The 19,852-nt window shown below is 38.8% G+C and overlaps 1 protein-coding gene across 1 annotated transcript in view; it reads right to left on the bottom strand.

The window, feature by feature from the left end:
• Positions 1 to 19,852, bottom strand: part of MAN2A1 (mannosidase alpha class 2A member 1) — a 163,067-nt gene that overhangs the window by 82,082 nt on the left and 61,133 nt on the right. The window contains exons 5-8 of the mRNA XM_055315266.1: positions 19,480 to 19,607; positions 10,706 to 10,879; positions 7,766 to 7,952; positions 3,266 to 3,443 (exon numbers count right to left, since the gene is read on the bottom strand). Of these exons, the coding sequence (XP_055171241.1) occupies positions 3,266 to 3,443; positions 7,766 to 7,952; positions 10,706 to 10,879; positions 19,480 to 19,607 (667 nt within the window). The remainder of the gene's footprint in view (positions 1 to 3,265; positions 3,444 to 7,765; positions 7,953 to 10,705; positions 10,880 to 19,479; positions 19,608 to 19,852) is intronic.

The following is a 19,852-nucleotide window of genomic DNA, read 5'->3' as shown; positions in this document are numbered from 1 at the left end:
CCAGGGCATGATCCTGGAGACCTGGGATCGAGTCCCACATCAGGCTCCCTGCAGGGATCCTGCTTCTCCCTCTGCCTGTGTCTCTGCCTGTGTCTCTGCCTCTCTCTCTCTCTCTCTCTCTCTCTCTCTCTCTGTGTGTGTGTGTGTCTCTCGTGAATACATAAAATCTTAAAATAAATAAAAATAAAACTAGAGTAATTAAGACAGTATGAGATCAGTCAAACAGACAATTGAAGAGTCTATACAAGATCCATAATATATATCCAAATATAGTTTCATAATTACTGACAAGATGCTGCTGCAGTAAAGTGGACAAACTGGTCTTTTCAATAAATGATGGTAGATATCCATATGAACAAAAATGTACCTTGATCCCTGTGTTCATACAATCCACAAAAAAATCAATTCTAAATAGGTTACAGACCTAAATATTGAAGGTAAAACAATAAAGCTTCTGGAGGACAGCTTCATAAGAAGTGTATTTTCATGACTGTGAACAAAAATTTCTTAAGCAGAACATGACAAACACTAACCATAAAGGAAAATACTATTATACTAAATTAAAATGAAAAATTTCTGTTTACCAAAAGACAGAACTAAGAAATTAAAAAACAGGCTTACATAGAGTGGAAGACAATATTTGCATAATTTTTCATCTGAAGAAAGACTCAAGCCAAAATATATAAAAGAACTGTAAATGGTACAAAAAGACAAAACAATTTAAGGAAGTCATCAAAAGATTTAAATAGGCACTTCACAAAAGAGGATAAATGGCAATAAACTTCTGAAAAGAGGTTCAACTCATTAAATACTAGGAAAATATAAAATAAAACCATCACATCTATCATAAAAAATAAGAATGGAAAAAAATCCTAATGATACAAAACTTGAATAACAAAGTACAGCAATATGAAATTGTTGCATAATGCAACTAGTGCATCTGTTTGGGATGCTGTTTGGTGGTACCTACTGAGGTTGAACACGTGCATACCCAATGACCACAAATTTCCATCCCATTTTATACACACAAACTCACATACATGTATATAAAAAATGCACAAAATATTCAAAATGGTTTTATCTGTAATACACAAAACCTGGAAACAACCCAAATGTCTATCAATAATACAATGGACAGACTGTAGCATGTCTATCAAATGAATACTGAGATTATATACAGTATTCAAAACGATTATACTGTAGGGCACCTGGGTGGCTCAGCTGGTTAAGCATCTGACTTGATTTTAGCTCAGGTCATGCTCTCGGGGTCTTGAGATGGAGCTTCATATTAGGCTCCACACTCAGCGCAGAGTCTGCTTGAGAGTCTTTCCTCTCCCTCCGCTCCCCTTCCCCCACCCTGCTCACACACACACTCAAATAAGTAAATAAAATCTCAAAAAAAAAAAAATATGCTGCCACATGCAATAATACAGACGAATTTCGCAATATAATGCGGAGCAAAAGAACACAAAATAGCACCTATTTAGATTCCCTTCTTATATTATTTTAAAAGAAACACTAATCATTAATTATAGAAGGGAAAATAAGGTTATTTTTGTAAAATTTTGGCAATGATTTGAAGGACATCTAAGAGACTCTTTTTGGATGCCATAAATGTTCTGTCCTAAACTGGATGGTTGTTACATGGAGGTTTTTAAACTTAGAAAATCCTCTGTACACTTAGGATTTGTGCACATTTCCTACATATGTGATATTTCAATTTTTAAAATAACTCAGTGGGCAAAGGAAGAAATAAGTAAAATACTAAAATCAGGACTTTAATTCTTTAGAATCTAGTGGTAAATCCTTTTGTGGACCTCAAAACCATTCACTAGGAAGATATGTTCAGGGATAAAATACGCAAATACATATGCCATCTCCTAAGCAAATGTTCATGTATGAGCTTCATCTTTGAGGAGATTTTAGAGGTGATTTAAACATAGACCTGATGCACAGAGTAGGAATTCAGTTGCAAATATCTTGAATACATTTGGAATTTTATTTAAGTTTATGTATTTAATATTATTTACATTTACTTAACAAACTTGAATTCTCACTACATAAAATATGGCCTATCATCAGCTTTCTAATTTCCTAAACAGCAACATCTCTTCCTTTCTATATTATTCCTAGAGATACTCTACTGTCTCACAGGTTGGTATGTGAATACACTAAACACATTGGATAATTTCTTCATACAGGAGTCTTGTTTGAATCCTGACTCATGAAACATCTGCTAAAAAATGCCTGTACGTGATCAGAAAAATCTGAATCTATCTGGATATATGATAATATTGAATTATTGTTCATTTTTTGGATGTAATAAAGGCATTATGATTGTATTTTTAAACAGTCTTTATCACTTAGATACATACCAAAATGGTTCTAGATGAAACTACACGACTACTATTTCTTCTAAAATAATCCCTGGGAGAGGGTGAGAGAGAACAGTGAGGCATAGCTGAACTGAGAGTGACCTTCAGTTGATCAATGTGGTGGCTGAGCTATGGATATGGGGGAGGCAGGGGTCTGGGAGGGGTATTTGAATTGTTCTCAAAAATTTAGGGTACCTTCGTAATTTTCCAAAAGGGGGAAAAAAGGGGAAAACGACAGGCAAATGGTTGATTTTGGGAAGTCTTCTCAACTAAGAAAAATGCTAGTGTGTTCTCTGGACACAAGACATTCATTCGCAAAATGCATGACATATTCATCTCCATCTGCCAGTCATACCCACTAAATCAGAAGGATGCAACCATCAGAAAGAAACAAACTTTCGATGCTGGCAGAAAAACAGGACATGACTGAAAAATGAAGATCACAGCTTAGTACGTGCATGTTTACAACTATGTAGAAGTAATGCCTCTTAGATGCTATAGGAATGGGAGGAAAGGGACAACTTCAGAAATGCAACTATAGTACTAGATAATTTTCCTCTTTAAGAACTACACTTACATAAGGACTAAACATTCTAGGAAATACTGGGATGTAGGACAAAGAAACTAAAGCTATTGTGTTTTAGCCTCATTTAATAATGAAGCTCAAATTCAACTACAGTATCATAATTAAATATTCTCAAATTAACTCTGGGAAACAAACAAGGGATAGTGGAAAGGGAGGTGGGCGGGGGGTTGGGGTGACTGGGTGAGGGGCACCAAGGGGGCACTGGACGGGATGAGCACTGGGTGTTATGCTATATGTTGGCAAATTGAACTCCAATAAAAAAAAATCTTTTTCTGCATCTAAAAAAAAAATATTCTCAAATTACCTTAACATTATACTCAGGATGAGAATTCATATAATCAAAAAGCAGCTGATAATTCTTAAACTGATGATCCCATTCTGTGCGTTCACAGTAGCGAAAATCATCTCCTAGTGGGGCCAGGACAACTGTAGTACGGAAGAGCTTTGACTTCTTCCGGTATTGATCTAGAAGCATTTCAGCCCTACAAAAGAAAAAGGGAAAAATAAGAACAGTATTAAGAAAAGGACAATGGGGCAACTCATTAAAAAGTGAATTATGTTAAAAGAAATTGTATATTTTACCTGTATTCTAGGTATGATTTATAAGGCAGATTTTTTTTTAAACTCTTACACTAATTTTCATTATCCATTTAAAATATACATAAATTCTGGGGCACCTGGGTGACAGAGTTGGTTGAGCATCTTGAAAAGAGTTGGTTGAAACTCTTGGTTTCAGCTCGGTTGTAGCCTGAGGGTCATGAGATCAAACCCTGCATTGGGCCCCCCATTCAGCACAGAGTTGGCGTGGGACTCTCCCTCCCTCTCTCCCTCTGCCCTCCCTTCTGTGTGCGTTCTCTTGTGTGCACTTCTCTCGCTCTCTCAAATGAATAAATAAATCTTTTAAAAAATATAAATTCTTACCAGAGAGAAAAACCCATAGTTTTCCAATGGATCACCCTTAGAGAAATAAAGTCACATACTAATATTGACATATAATTACTGGGAACAAAGGCCTCCTGAAGCCCTGTCACATACCTTGGATCCAGCTTGCCCATGTTTTAAAATAATTTAGACCAAGAAGACAATAAGGATTTCTTCATCTACATAAACTTTGAGGTTGGCTTTGACTTAAGATTCCTTTCTCTGATTTGATCTAAACTTGCCTGACTAAACATAAAAAAAATAGTTTGGATGAAACCAATTATAGAACATGATTTCCTCTTCAAAAGGAAGAAAAACAGCTCACTTAACACCTGCCATCAATAAACGGGTGTGTCTGTCACAGTGTCCTTCTCAGTACTGATCAACAGATAAAGCCGTGGAGCTGAATTAGCTTTTGGGGTTTCCACCTCCCTTAGATCTACCCAATGACTCCAAAGGTCACCTAAATACTAAGTGTGCAGATGTGCTTTCATATTTCATATTCTAGTATTCTGTAGAAAACCTTTGGGGTTGAACTGCTGATGTCGAAGTGGGGCACCGTTTGAGGAAGTCTAGGAATGGCTTACAAAAAGGAAATTAAGCAGATGAACTCAGAGTAGTTCTCAATGTTTGTAATGCCACACTTAAGAAACTAGTGATAAAAGACTAATATGCTTTTTACCCAGTATTCCAATTTTCATTTCAAGGGTTATCCAGAAGTAAGTTCCAATTTACAAAAAATTTATGCAAGAAAAACAAAGAATATCAATAATGGAAAGAAGTATTTTAGAAAATTAAAAAAATTTAAATTTATACTCTCATATGATCTTTTTATACTGATAGCTTCTGAAATTGCCTTGCAAATATTGAATTATTAGCCAAATTTAATAACTTGGTGAGTAAAATATAACCATAATATCCTTACATAACATTGTTTTCTGAAATTAGCATTCAGTAGAGTACTTAATTTTTACTAATCATTTACTAATGTTTCACACTTACCAAAAATAACTTTAGATTAGTACTTATAATTCAAAACCACGTGTCTACTGAGATTAATCAAACAGAAAAATAAATAAGAGAAAAATAAATGAGCAAAAAGCCAAACATATAAATCACAGATAAAAGATATGCTGTGACTGAGTATCCAATCAGATCCCCCAAGGCAACCAACATAGAAAAGGATAAATGATCATTTAAATGAATGCCAAGGTTTACTACTAGATCTCCCATGTCTCGTGTGTATATGCATAAGACACATAAGAAGAAAAAAAAATCACAAACAAATGTGACCTTTCCATTCAGCATCTGTCCTAAATCCCAAGCTCCTGCGTAGACGGTTCAACACTGGGAAAGCCAAGGGACCAATCTACACTACCTAGTAAAGAGTAGATATTCATTAAATATATGATACACTAAAAACAAATGAACTGACCAATATCACATCTGAAAATGTGCAGCTGCACATGAGATGCTGCTCTTCTCTTTACCGGGTTAGAAATGTCAACTTAACTAGAACCAAGAAAAAAAAAATTCCCTGGAACATCCTGTATCACCTGACATGTAAATCACCATCATACGTAAAATATATTGTATGAGAACAAAAACTCAACTTGATAAAGAATGGTATTTTTCCTTTTTTTTTTTTTTTTTTGCTAAGTACAGGAACCTGCTGAACTAAACAGTATCAATTTTATCACCTGTAAATTATAGTTAAATTTCATTTTCTCTAGGGTATTAAAAATCATGTGCCACTAGGCTGGAATGCCCATGTTTGATCTCCACTCATCACAAAGTAAAAAGGAAGGTGATATCTGGATGTGAAGTAACAAGTAAAGATTTCAAGACTTATAAGAAGTTTTTAAAAAATCAACATAAGTTTTAAATAGACTCTTTCATCTCAATGCCCTCAGGTGCCTGGAAACCACTTGCAGAATCACTGGAACTGACAGCACAAGGTATGTTCCTGGGGGGCAATCTTTGAAGTGTCAGATGGGACAAAGCAAAAGGATTACACAAAATAGCTTTTCTCCCAATAATGCACTTTAAACAGGTGATGTCAGCTGCATCCAAGAAAGGAAAAGAGGAGCCCCAGTAGGTCTTTGGTGCCACTGAGGCATTTGGTTACCCTCAAAGAAATTCCCTATCCCCAAACCCCTGAGCTGCATCACAGCCTACGCCACATGACTCTACACTGTTTGCTAATGATATACTGGATTATTCTCCTCTGTCTAACCAACTTAACCCCAGGAAGCATGCTATTCACTGTTCCTCACTGATTTTTCATGGCTGTAGGAACCAAAAAAATGAAATCACGTTGATCCCCAATCTTGGACAGTTTTTCAAAAAAAAACTTTAAAAGTCAGATTTTGCTAGAAGGGATCTATGGCCTCAAGAACGCTGCCATGTTTAAAATACCTTTCTGTGTGCCACAGTGAGAGGCTCACAATGGATTATTTTATGGCCACAAGCACTGACTCAAGGTAGAAAGACCCAATCTCACCTTCTCCTTCCACAGTTTTTAAAAAGCAATTTTTAAAAAATAAATAGACCTGATAGTGCACAGTGCAAAGATCTTACTTTATTTAAAAGGCTTTATCATTGTAGTTTGCAACCACCTGGGGTGACCATGCTGGCACCCTATTCTCATTCTGTTGGGCTGAAGATTTTTCCAAAGTTCCCTGGGTGATTTGGGCAGCCACAGTTGATAACTACTCATCTGCCTCACTCTTGCCTATTTTAACACTCCTGTGGAAGGTAGGATGTCCAGCCTCTTCTTAGCAAGCCACACCAGCATAGAGTTCCCAGAAACCATCAAACTTACAAATGGCAAAAAGACTGCACATAATTATTGGTACATAAGTAATGCACACAATTTGATGAGTTTAAAAAAAATGCCTACACTTGTGTCACCATTATGTTATTGAAAAATTTTTAAGGATAACATGTACAAGAACCTAGACAGACTAGGTTTTCGGAAACCAGAAATTCTAGGGTCTCAATAATCGAGTTAATGAACGTGGTTTGCAGAGTTTATGGCCGTCATCCTACTTTAATTGTTTATAGTTGCCCCTCTCACTCTCAAAACTCTCCTCATGTGGATAATAAATAACACGATCTAAAAAAATAAAATTAAAAGCCTGTATAATTTTTCTGCCAGAGGTGAGTGGTTTATATCACAACAAAATGTTTTATTTAAAAGCATTACACACCAATAATTTTTAAGTGAAGAAATTAAACTTTAAAAGTGCGCAAATTAGAAGTATAGGTAACTTGGTATATAATAAGACGCTTCTGTCGTGAATGTCATTTTCTTACTAAAAAAATGATTCATTCCTTTTTTAGGTAAATAAATATCTTTAAGTATAAACATTCCTAATTAAAATGGTCTGTAAGTCAAAAATATCAGAAAGATCGAAAGTGTGTATTCATCAGAGCTGGGCAGCATCCACAGTTACTGAAATTGTTATTAGAAGAACAGATAATTATACTCTTTATGTGTTCCATTTCAATAAATGTGTTTTTGCAGTTGGGTTGCTTTTCTTACCAATGTATACAATAGAGACCAGAAGTTTTATTATCAACGAAAGTATATGAGATCAATCAAACACAGCAGAAGGCTTTTATAATGAGGGCAAAGGAGAAGGTAATAACAGAGTGTTATAGGTTCTCCGTTGTATATCGATCAACTGTTGTTCATTTTCCATTAAGTTATAACACATAAAAGGCACAGCTGAAGCTCTGGCATTTTTAAATCACTTTAGATCTTGTTGAATGAACACCTTGAACATGGGTAATGTTGGACACCGAACCCTTTAGCAGAGAGCAGCTGAGCTGCTGCTTTGTTCAAGATGCTGTCTTAACGAAATGCAGATTTTCATACCTCTTTTGGACATTTCCAAGATGTATTGTTTCTGGGGGGACTCCCCAGGGACAACCAAATCTGCCTCCAGGAAGCCGTTTAAAATCAAACTGGCAGCATATTTTAGGATCAGGTCCGCACGTATGAGGGATGTCATAGCTGTAGAAGGGCATCATGTGGCAAAAAATATCTGTGCCAGATCCCAGATCTAAAATAAAGAGCCAACAGACAAACCTGGATTTATAAATTCTGTTTTCCCAAAATTGTTCAGAATGCCAGTACTTTCTATATATACATAATGCAAGCTCGACCCTAAGTCCACAACCTAATTTAACTACTACTAAGGCGTCAACTCCAGCGGCATTCGAAGGCCACCAGCCTGAAGGAAGAGACTCACATCTCAGTCTCTGTCCAGGTCTTCTATGGGAACTTAGCAGAGACCCATCAGGAACCAGCATCTGCTGGCCTGGACAGATACAAACCGAACAAAAGCAAAAGTTATCACTGGTTGACCCAAAATTATGGCCATGTCCATCCCTGGCTGCTAGCTCCTGCCACACGTGGGTCCCCATCAGTAACGGGACACACTGAGAAAGACCACTACGCTAGCCGCAGAGGAGGGGTGAGAAGAAGAGAGGAAGAGAAGGTAAAGGAAGAAGGTAGAAAGGCTTGTGAGAATCCTGGGCAAAGTCCAAGCATTTCTTGCTGTGAGGAGAAGAAAGGGCAACCAGAAGAGTTCACAGAGTCTCCCCGAGGTTCACCGATATAGAACCACTGGGACTTTTCACCAAGAGAGCAGCACAGAACAAGTGAAAGTACTTTTCAAAGCCAAAAATAGCAAGAATGAAAACAAAGCAAATGAAAAATATACAGAAAGTGAGCACTGGTTCCCAACGTAGAATTGTTTTTAATCAATCCTCGATGCCAGCAGGTGTCATCACGGCCCTTGAGAGGTCAGCAGCCTGTCACCCAGGGATGGGGGCCTTAACCAAGGGTGAAAAAGGGTTATCTTTGTAGGCTCCTGGCCTGTAAATACTGTAAATCCCCCTTAATTTACATATGGATCCCTACTTTTCAGCAATGGGTTATGTGCTGCTTTTATAACAAAGACAGACATAACAACTACAACGAAAACAAAAAGGCGACACGCACATTTAAAAAAAAAAAAAAATGAAGATAACTGCTTCATTAAGAACCAGAACACACAAAGCAGCTCAAATGAGTTCCAAAACATAATTTTGAAGCAACATGTTCAAATCTATCTGGTAAGTGCTAAAATATTCCAGTTCTATCTCGTACTCCATTTAGTTAAAGTAATTACCGGCTCTTTTCTAAATTTTAAAGCTATTATAATTTGTATATTTCTGTGCTGGAAACTGTTTCCCTGAATCACACTGGAATGTGACATCATGGATGCTGGTCACTAACGCTTGCCATCCACACGGAGGCCCTCCCGGTGGCGACTTTTCTTCCCTTTGCTGGTAGATCAAAGACACACTCAACATCTCCACTCCTACACCTCACACCATACTCTATAGCAACTCGTTTACACATTTCAGTTTATCTGCTGCAGTTGGTCTCGTCTTTTATCAAATTAAGACTGTAATTCCCTTACAGGTAAGGAAATTTTCTTTATTTCTTCCAACCGTGGCATTAATTATATGAAAGTACTTAGTAATTTCTTGCTGATTGATATTTACGGGCAATTTTCATGTAGGAAACAATGTTAAATAGGGCCTCTTCAAATTAACAATCTTTTTTTTTTAATTAATATGTTCCTTTGCATTTGATCAAACCATATAGGATATAACCCCCTGCAAGTTCTTGTTTTTCCTACAGGTTTTGTTTTCCAGAATAAAAAAATTATATAGTTAATTTCTTTCCTTATTAATAAAAAAAAAAAGCAGTACATATAAGGAAGTTACTGTCTGGATTTACAAATGAGTTTTTGAAAACACTTAAGGGGGGACCTAATTTTCACAGGAAAGCAAGAATGATGCAGTGCAGTAATTTCTGAACATTGTTTTAGCAACAAAACCCTTTTTGCAGATGAAATCTTACTGAGAACTCAGTACCAGGATGGCAGCAAATGCCAGGGAGTTAAAATCCTGGGCTTCTGAACTACACAAAACTGGATTCAGATCTCGCCTCTGTACCTACTACCTGTATGACTTTTGGCAAATGACTTCACAGCTCTATGCATCCATTTCTTCACCATTTTTTAAAAGGGATAAAAAGAGAATCAAATTTAAAGGATAAAGGTTTAGTGTGAAAGTAGATATAAAGCATACGATACAATGCATGGCCCATAATAAGAACTCAATAAAGAAAAAGAAATAATAAGGTATTCTGAATTAAATGAGTTAGGAAAGGCAAAAACCTCTCAATAAGGTAAATCCTCCCCACCCCCCAGCAGAGAGCTATAGAAGTATGACCTTGGAACACCTGTGCGCCCACAGAATACAGCGTGAAAACAAGCAATACGGGTAACAGGAGGGCTTTTTCCTCCTGTTCCAGGAGGACAGGATAAAGGTTTTAAAAGGCAATTCTTACTAGATGCAGAGACAGGAAAGACAGGAGGAGGAAACAGTGGCTGAATGTGAAATAAATGACTGGATGTAAGTTCTAACACATGTTCAATTTGTGACAAAACAGGTTCTTTTCAAAACAGAAGCAAATAAAAGCATTATTTACAAAAGACTAATTCCTTACATTTATTTACTTCCTTTGGGCATAAAAAAGAATCCACAACGTCCTCTAGATAAATATCCTCATCACTGCCTAAAAGAATCTTAACACAAATACGCTGGGGAAAAAAAATTTTAAGAATGTGTATCTTCAAGCAAGCTAATTTTCAAGACACTCTGAATACAACCTGTAACAGCAGGAGTTCATAACCCTCATGAAATAAATAACATCTAGGTCAAGTGAGATCTTCCACTTTCATCAAAACCTACATACCCCAATTCTGTCTCCAAAAAAATTCCAGCGTTTTATGCAATGCAAAATGTTTCTTAACTGCATAATGAACTCTCTGAATAAGCATGTGAGAAAATCCAGCACGTTTGAGAAGGTAAGCCATTGTTGGTGAATGTCCAAAAGGATCAATAGCCCAACCGGACCGAGGTTTCACTCCTGTTGATAAAAAAAATAAGCGTTATTTTTTAAATTGATAATAAAATGAGGGATCCCTGGGTGGCGCAGCGGTTTGGTGCCTGCCTTTGACCCAGAGCGCGATCCTGGAGTCCCAGGATTGAATCCCACGTCGGGCTGCCGGTGCATGGAGCCTGCTTCTCCCTCTGCCTGTGTCTCTGCCTCTCTCTCTCTCTCTCTCTCTCTCTCTCTCTGTGACTATCATAAATAAATAAATAAATAAATAAATAAATAAATAAATAAATAAATAAATAAATAAATAAATAAATAAATAAAATAAAATAAAATAAAATAAAATAAAATAATAAAATGAAAAGGAGTCACAACACATTCAGAGCCATCAGAGTTCTGTGATTTTTCTGGGTTTAAGGACAAAGGATCTGCCCCGAGTTACCCTTTAGCATATGATCCCGGCGGGGCTCCCAAACAGGGAGATGTCACCCCCTTGCCATGTCTTCCCAGGCAGGGCAACTGCACCGGAGGTTAGTCAACTGGAGCTGAAAGAAGCACTCTGGCATCCTAGAGGGACTGGAGAGCTACTGCCATTTAGTGGTGCTAGAGAAACAGAGGACCGAGCCCCTACCCTGAGACCTCCAGTCTGGTTTTTCCTTGAGCTGGATAACCCAGCCACTTGCTATGTAATAAAGAAAAGTGAGCGAACGTATTTCAACCTGTACCCCCTCAAGCCCAACGTCTGTCTTTCATATCGCACAGCTCCAAATCTGCCACTAGCAGAACTGGCCAAAATAGCTGTACTAGGATCCATTAAATCTTAATGAAATATAATTATAATACAACGCTGGTACTTTCTCTCTACCTAGAGAAGATCGATTGGAATTTTTCACAACTGACTCTCAGCAATCCTAAGAGCCACTGACAGCTCAATTTCAAAAAGGGTACAATGTAAAAAATAAACATAATAAAGACTGGAATTAATGAAAGAAGACTATTCATCTGGCATTACACAAATCTCATCTTTTATTTATTCAGGACCCTCAAAAGAAAACTTGTCCATACAACCTATATGTATCTACCTAAGTACTAGGACTGTGTGCATTTTTTTTCAGTCAAATGACTATTTAGCACTTCCATACACTTAGACGATGACAGGTTCTAGGATGACAAAGATGAATTCATCTTGATCTGACTGCACAGAATGTCATGCCAACAGGTGTAATACAGAGTGACAGAAAAGGGAGGGAAGGAAAGAACTCTGTAGAACAATCCTGAAGATGAGCAAAGAGCTGAGAAGCCAGCAAAGGAGACGAAGGAGAGAAAGTCAAAACTCAAAGAACTGACCGCCTATTTTTGCACGTCACCTATGTAATTCACTTCTAAGAACTGAAAAGAGGTCTTGAACTCTCTATTTAGTATTTTGGGGGCTTTTTTGTGGTGCTATGGTTTAACAATTCTGGAACTCCTTTCCATGTATTCCACGATTGAGCAAATTTAAGACAAGGGAGCCAGGTTTCACACCGTTAGGAAAAGGAACTACCGAATATGTAAATGTGGGAGAGCAGAATGTACTTTGTGACAATGAACTGCAATAGGAGGCATGAGCACTAACTTATGGTTTGGTAACACCCACACACCCACACTCACCTTCTAGCTCTGCCCCAGGAGGGCCTAGATGCAGAGATAGCTCAATACCAATGAGCACACCTTAGCTTCTAGATGGTGACTTCTAAACGCTACGCTCTATTTAAAAATAACCTTAAAGAAATGGCCACCCAAGGAAGTGGCTGGAAAAATGCAAGATAAGCCCGGAACATATACTTTAGGGCATAAAGTAAAGAAATGGTCAAAGAATCATGGGAACATATTAAAGTAAATCAGGAGACTGCCTGTGGGGGCTCCCACTACCCAAATTTGTGACAACTGGGGCGTCAAAATAAACGACAGTCCTGGATGATAATCCATTGAATAAAATAAGAAGCCAAGAGATCCATGAGCCCCAAATAAGAAAATAAAAAAGAAATAAATAGGAAATAAAGGAAGTAAAAAGGAAAGGCATTCCTTTCAGTAGAGTGGCAACTAAAAATTACAGAGTGAATGAGAGAGTTAGGAAACCATCAATGGATCTCAAAACTACAACATGCAAGTTTGATGAGAAATAGGATATTTACCTAATCTCAATATGTCTCCCACAAATAAGATATTAATTAAAGAAGAAAAATCTAATAGTCTAAATCTATAGCAAAGAAACTTAAAAGACACAAATTAAGCAACTGATGGAGGCTGGGAGCCCCAGTATCAGAACTGGGAGATCTCACCGGCCTCCTGGTAGGAGGTGCTGAGAAGAGCAGAACATCCCTGCAGTGACATCTGAGCAAACTAAGTAGGATGGATTAGGTTAGGATGGGTTAGGGTAGGCTAGATAGGGAGGAAGGGAGGCAGGGAGGGAGGGAGGAAAAATAACCTGAAGCTAATCTTGAGGAAACAGACACACTCAATAGAAAGACTTTCTACCACAAACGGTCTGCACTCCTCAAAAATATCAAGGTCAAGATATTTTTTTAAAAGGCTAAGGAGCTAACTATTCCTTATTAAAGGAGACTGAAGAGATGTTATAACTAAATGCAACATAGGACCATGGTTGAATCCTGGACTTCAAAGAAAAATTTTTAAAAAGTACCTTTTATTAAAAAAAAAATTCTACAGGCACAATTTGAATACAACCTATGAGTTAGATGCTGCTAACATTCTGGATTTGATAACAGTCTTCTGCTTATATAAGAAAATGTCCTTATTCCTTAGAAAATACACAGTGAAGTCCTGGAAGATAAGAAGATGCCTCCAACTTAAATGGCTCAGAAAAACATGCATATGAATCTAAGCATGGTACGTATGAGCGAGCCTTCCCAGCTGTCACACAACTTTTATGTAAGTTTGAAACCATATCAAAATTAAGTTATAGAATAACAAAAGGTCGCACTGTCCTAAAAACAAGGGCAGAATTAGTTTACAAGTGAGAGTTGAAATCATCGAATTCTACAGTGACATCAGATTTTAGCATCGTTAGTGACGTCGGTCCACAGCAAACTCACTTGATCCACAGGAGCGACAACCCAGCTTCAGTGGACTGAAGAGTCCCTGGGAGGTGATGATCCAGAAAAGAATATAAACCCTATTTTTAAAAAACTTTGATATAAAAAGAGGTGAGAGCTAGGCAGAGACCTAGAAAGGATGCCAGTATCCTGCTAGGGATTTCCTTGGTATGGCAAGTATTGTTTTAAAAGGGGGTGAGGGGCGAACTTAGGTAAAATTGCAGCATTAAAAAAACCAAAGTTTTACAAAGAGGGCATGTTCACCAATAAAACCGGGAAAGATTGTGAAAAAGTTTTTGTGTCATCAAGCAAGATGAAGATTACTAAAGTATGTAAAAGTTGTCAGGAAAAATGACAAGAAATGGTCATTAAAAGGAATAAACAGACCACTCAATTTCTGTCAAACCTAAGAGACTTAAAAATTAGAACATAAGTAATATGAATAATTAATAAAACTGGACTATTCCAAATTTTTTTAGAAGATTTTATTTATTTATTCATGAGAGACAGAGAGAGGCAGAGACACAGGCAGAGGGAGAAGCAGGCTCCATGCAGGGAGCCCGACGTGGGACTCGATCCCGGGTCTCCAGGATCAGGCCCTGGGCCCAAGGCAGACGCCCAATCACAGAGCCACCCAGATGTCCCAATATTTTTCATATTAAAGCATATGAGAAGTCAGGAACAGTTAGAAAACTGGATCTTTTGGGCAAAAGACAATCTTATTAACTCAAATTTTAAAAAGTTTAATGATCGTATTAGAGTAAGAGCTCACAAAAGCAGAAATTAACAACAAAAACACTAAATAATTTAAAAAGCATTCCATGACCAAACATTAAAAAAAAAATCAAGTATCCAAAGTAACATGTTGTTCTAAACTGCTTAGAAAACAAATCATGAATTTATAAGATGTAGCCAAAGCTACAAAAAGAAACAGCATATTCTCAAATGTGTTATCTAAATAAGAGCTAAAACCGTAAAATTCCTAGGGGAAAAAAAAAGAAACCACAGAGTAAATCCTTATGACCTCAGGTGAGACAATGGTTTCTTAACTGTGACATCAAAAACACAAGTGACAAAAGAAAATAAACGGTACTTCATCAAAATCAAAACTTCTGTGCATCAGAGAACACCTTTACAAAACTGAAAAAAAAAAAAGAAAAACCACAAAACGGAAAAAAATATTTGCAAATTATCATCTGACAAGACAACTTGTGTCAAGAATACATAAGGAGGGATCCCTGGGTGGCGCAGCGGTTTGGCGCCTGCCTTTGGCCCAGGGCGCGATCCTGGAGACCCAGGATCGAATCCCACATCGGGCTCCCGGTGCATGGAGCCTGCTTCTCCCTCTGCCTGTGTTTCTGCCTCTCTCTCTCTCTCTCTCTCTCTGTGTGTGTGTGTGACTATCATAAATAAATAAAAATTAAAAAAAAAAAAGAATACGTAAGGAACTCTTACAAGTCAACAACAACAAAAAAAAAGACAGAAAACCAATTGTAAAAATAGGCAAATTTGAACATTTCTCGAAAAGAGATACACGAACAGCCACTAGGCACAGGAAAGGATGAGTGAGGGCACGAGTGTCTGGGGAACCGCAGTCACAGCTGTAACGGGGGGGCCACTGGGCACACCCCGCGTGGCCAAAATAAAAACGATGTCAACAAATGTTGCTGCGCTCGTGGAGGAATCCGAGCCCCCCGACGTTGCCGGGGAGAACCGTAGAATCGTACAGCGGTTTTGGAAAACAATCAGGCCGCTCCTGCAAAGGCCAAACACGGAGCTACCATGTGACCCCCAGCAATTCCGTTCCTGGGTATATACACCCCAAAGAAACAAAAACATAGGTCCTCGCTAAGACAGGCACAGGTGTGGGGTGGGAGGATGGGGTCCCTGGAGGTGGGCGGGGAGGGCACGTGATGTGATGACATGCACCAGGTGCTGTGTGCAGCTGATGAATCACTAAATTCTACGCCTGCGATACTACACTCTATGTTAATTAAATTGAAATTAAAAAAAAAAAGTTTTGCTGGGTTAAAAAAAAATAACTTAGACAAGTATGTATAGCAGCATTCTTCACAGCAGCCAAAATGGGGAACACTCTAAATGTCCATCAAATGAAGAAAGGAGAAATAAATGGGGTCGTTCCAAACAATATTATTCAGCTATAAAAAGGGATAAAGCACGGATACATGTTCGTCCATGTTCAACATGAACGTCATGCCAAGTAAAAAGAGGCCAGTTACAAAGGCCATACTGTATGATCCTGGGTATGTGAAATGCCCAGAATAGTTAAATCCATACACACACAGAAAAGCATATTTGAGGGCGCCTGGGTGGCTCAGACGGTTAAGCATCTGACTCTTGATCTTGGCTCGGGTCATGATCTGAGCATCCTGAGATCGAGCCTCATGTTGGGCTCCATGCTCAATGCGGAGTCTGCTTGGACTCTCTCTCTCTCCCTCTCTGCCCTGGTGCCCCTACAGCCTGTCTCTAAAATGAATAAATACATCTTAAGAAAAGAAGAAAAAAGAGAAGAGAAGGAAGAGAAGAGAAGAGAAGAGAAGAGAAGAGAAGAGAAGAGAAGAGAAGAGAAGAGAAGAGAAGAGAAGAGAAGAGAAAAGAGAAGAGAGAGAAGAGAAGAGAAGAGAGAAAAGAAAAGAAGGCAGCTCAATGGTGGTGTGGGCCTGGGGGCACGGAAGGTGGAGCCAGAAAGGAGCGTGACTCTTCATAGATAAAAGATTTCTTTTGGGATGTTGAAAATGTTCTAAAAATAGACAGTGGTAACGGCTGCACAACCCTGTGAATATACTAAAAAGTATGAGACTGTTCACTCTAAGTGGGTAAATTCTATGACATGGGAGACGATACGGTTATAAGAAGAAAATTTATGCTGAGCAAAAGCTGCTGCATACAAGAGTCAGTCCATATATACAAAGTTCTGGGATGTGCAAAAATAATCTACAGCAATGGAAATCAGAGAGCAGTTGGCTGCAGGAGAGTAAAGAGGATGAGGGAACTTTCTGGGGTACAGAAAATGTGACTTAATTGGGTATATATATGTGCCAAAGTCTGAACTCTATGCTAAGATTTACACGTTATGCTGCATATTAACGTATAGGTCAGTAAAAGCTGAACATAAAGAGAAAAATCCCCCAAAACTGAGGTTTATAAAGGAAGAATTCTTGGTTTAGAAGACAGTGAAGTACTTATGTGGCACCGCGTAGGAGGTCCCCAAGCCTGCCACCCCCATTTAGTGGTCTGGTAAGAAAACGTACAGGACTCGGCATAAAGTCCTACTCACAGCGAGGATTTATTACAGTGAAAGGCTGTGCTGCAAAATCCACAAAGGGAAAAGGCACGGAGGGTACGGATTCCACAGAAAAGCCAGTGCAGGCTTCTAGGGGTGCGTTCCCTGCGGAGTCATGCAGGATGGGTTCAAGCCTCCAGGCTGTGGCCGCCGAAATAACCGTGACAACAGCGAAATGCGGTCCACCGAGGAAGCTCCTGAGAGTCAGTGTTCAGGGTACTTTTTTGAGGGGGGAGGGGGGCTGGTCATGGAGCCTTGTGGACATTAAGATCCCAGGCTTCCAGAAGGAAAAGAACTTAATTCAGGATCACAGTAGCATCTGTAGTGACCAGCATACATTTTTACAGAGTTTAAACACAGTGAACCAATTCCATGGTTTCTGTATGGTTAAGTATGCATGTTTTTTATTGAAGTTATTTCTCAGCATTTCTGATTTTTTTGCTATTTAATTTTTTTTTTTTTTCTGTGTTAGTGAGAAAAAAACCCCTGCCACCCCCATTCATTCTTTCTTTATCTTCTGGAATAATGCAAACTTAAAAGGTGTAAAAGTAATACGAAGAACTCCCATAAGCTCCTCAACTAGCTTTATCAATTATTATCCTATTTGCTTTGTTTTTCTTTCGCCAGGCTGCTGCTGTAATTGCTGTTATTATTAGAGTAAGTTGCAGATATCACGCCCGTACAGAAAAGAGATAACGTGGCAGGTCTGAAAGCACTATCTTTAGAAAGGTCTTGCTTGGAAGGTTTGCCCTTGGCTGGCATCTGGGGACTTGGATTTCTCAAACGCTACAAAACCGTACTGAGATGTGAAATAGCTGGAAAGAACTGCACGCCATGTTGCAGGAGGCAAATATTAGACACCACAAAGATTTAAATGAGTGTCATGTTCTCATGAGTCACAGCGAACATCTGATTTCACCGGGGCAGCCTTCTCGTACCCACATCTTGCGGCAACAAGAGCCTTCCTTCCCTGGAGGACCTACACACGTGGCGCCAGTGAAGCTGACCGTGCCTTCCACAGACTCCTCTCTCCTTGACCAGGTCCAATAAGCTGACTAGGCCGTGGTGACAGCAAACCCTAGACCTCTGGCCACAGAAACCGGCTCAGTTACACAATTAAGGCCCCGTAAGCCAATTAGGCAACGTATTAAGGAAAACTTTTCCTGATTAGACGGAGAAGATGAGAATCCTAGCTGCCTATGACCATCTTACTCCCCATGTGAAGAGAACCTGGAGCAGACTAAAACTATGCAAAAAAGGAGCAGAACCAAGTAGCACCTGGGTGGCTCAGTCGACGGAGTGTCCGATTCTTGATTTCGGCTGAGGTTATGACTTCAGGGTTGTGAGATCGAGCCCCAAGTTGGGCTCTGTGCTGGGTGTGGAGTCTGCTTAAGATTTTCTGCCTCCCTCTCTCCCCTGCTTCTCCCCCACCTTCTGTCTCTTAAGTTAATTAAAACTAAATAAATAAGCAAGCAAGTAAAGCCAAAAGAGACAGTGTCCACACAACACAATTTGAGACCCCTGGATCCAACCCTACCTGAAGCTACTTCACACACCTCTGGATCCAACCCAACCTGAAGCTACTTCACACACCTCTGGATCCAACCCAACCTGAAGCTACTTCACACACCTCTGGATCCAACCTAACCTGAAGCTACTTCACAAACCTCTGGATCCAACCCTACCTGAAGCTACTTCACACACCTCTGGATCCAACCCTACCTGAAGCTACTTCACACACCTGGATCCAACCCTACCTGAAGCTACTTCACACACCTGGATCCAAACCCTACCTGAAGCTACTTCACACACCTCTGGACCCAATCCTACCTGAAGCTACCGCACCTCTGGAATCCTCCATGACAAAACTAGTATCTTCCTTTCATTCTTCTTTCTTTTTCTTAGGCAAGTAAATCAGGTTTTTGCCTCTTCTAGCCAATAGTTTTAACTAACAAAAAATTAAAATCCCAGTGTTAGAAAAAAATTATTCTAAAATTAGTAAGAATAGTACGCAAAATAATAGATCACAGAGTAGATGACCCTAAAAGTGACCATATTATGTTTATGTAACCTAGCTTATGACTGAAGAGACATCATAAGTTAATGTAGGATAAAAAGAAAATACGGGGAAAATTGGTTATTTAAAAAAATAATAGAGCCTCATCTCACACATTGCCCAAAATTAACTGCCCAAAGTAGTCCAAATGAAGGAGAAAGACATCAATACATACCTAGATTTTTTTCCAGCCACTGATGTCCTTCAATTAGTTGGTCAATTATGGCAAAATAATGTGCAGCAGCTTCATCTGGCATGACCCAGCCACCTGTCACAATTTCGAACTGACCATTTTGTAGCAAACTAGAGAGAAAATAATATAGGAGTTTATGATAACATATGCAAGAAAAGTTCAAATAAAAGATGTAAAATAGCACAGACACTAGGGACAGCTTGTAAGCACATAGAATTCATACTAGTTACAAAAAAAAAAAAAAGTTTTTTTTTTTTTTAAAAACCAGGGAATAAATTTCAACTTTGGGGCCCTGGTGATAAGACATCCTTAGTGAAGTGTCTGTGGTGACCCCTCCTTTCCAGGCAAAGCCACT

The sequence above is a fragment of the Nyctereutes procyonoides genome, unplaced genomic scaffold, assembly GCF_905146905.1.
Source record: "Nyctereutes procyonoides isolate TBG_1078 unplaced genomic scaffold, NYPRO_anot_genome, whole genome shotgun sequence".
NCBI classification, from domain to species: domain Eukaryota; kingdom Metazoa; phylum Chordata; class Mammalia; order Carnivora; family Canidae; genus Nyctereutes; species Nyctereutes procyonoides.
The sequence above is the reverse complement of the archived record's forward strand: the minus strand, read 5'-3'. Positions and strand labels throughout refer to the sequence as shown.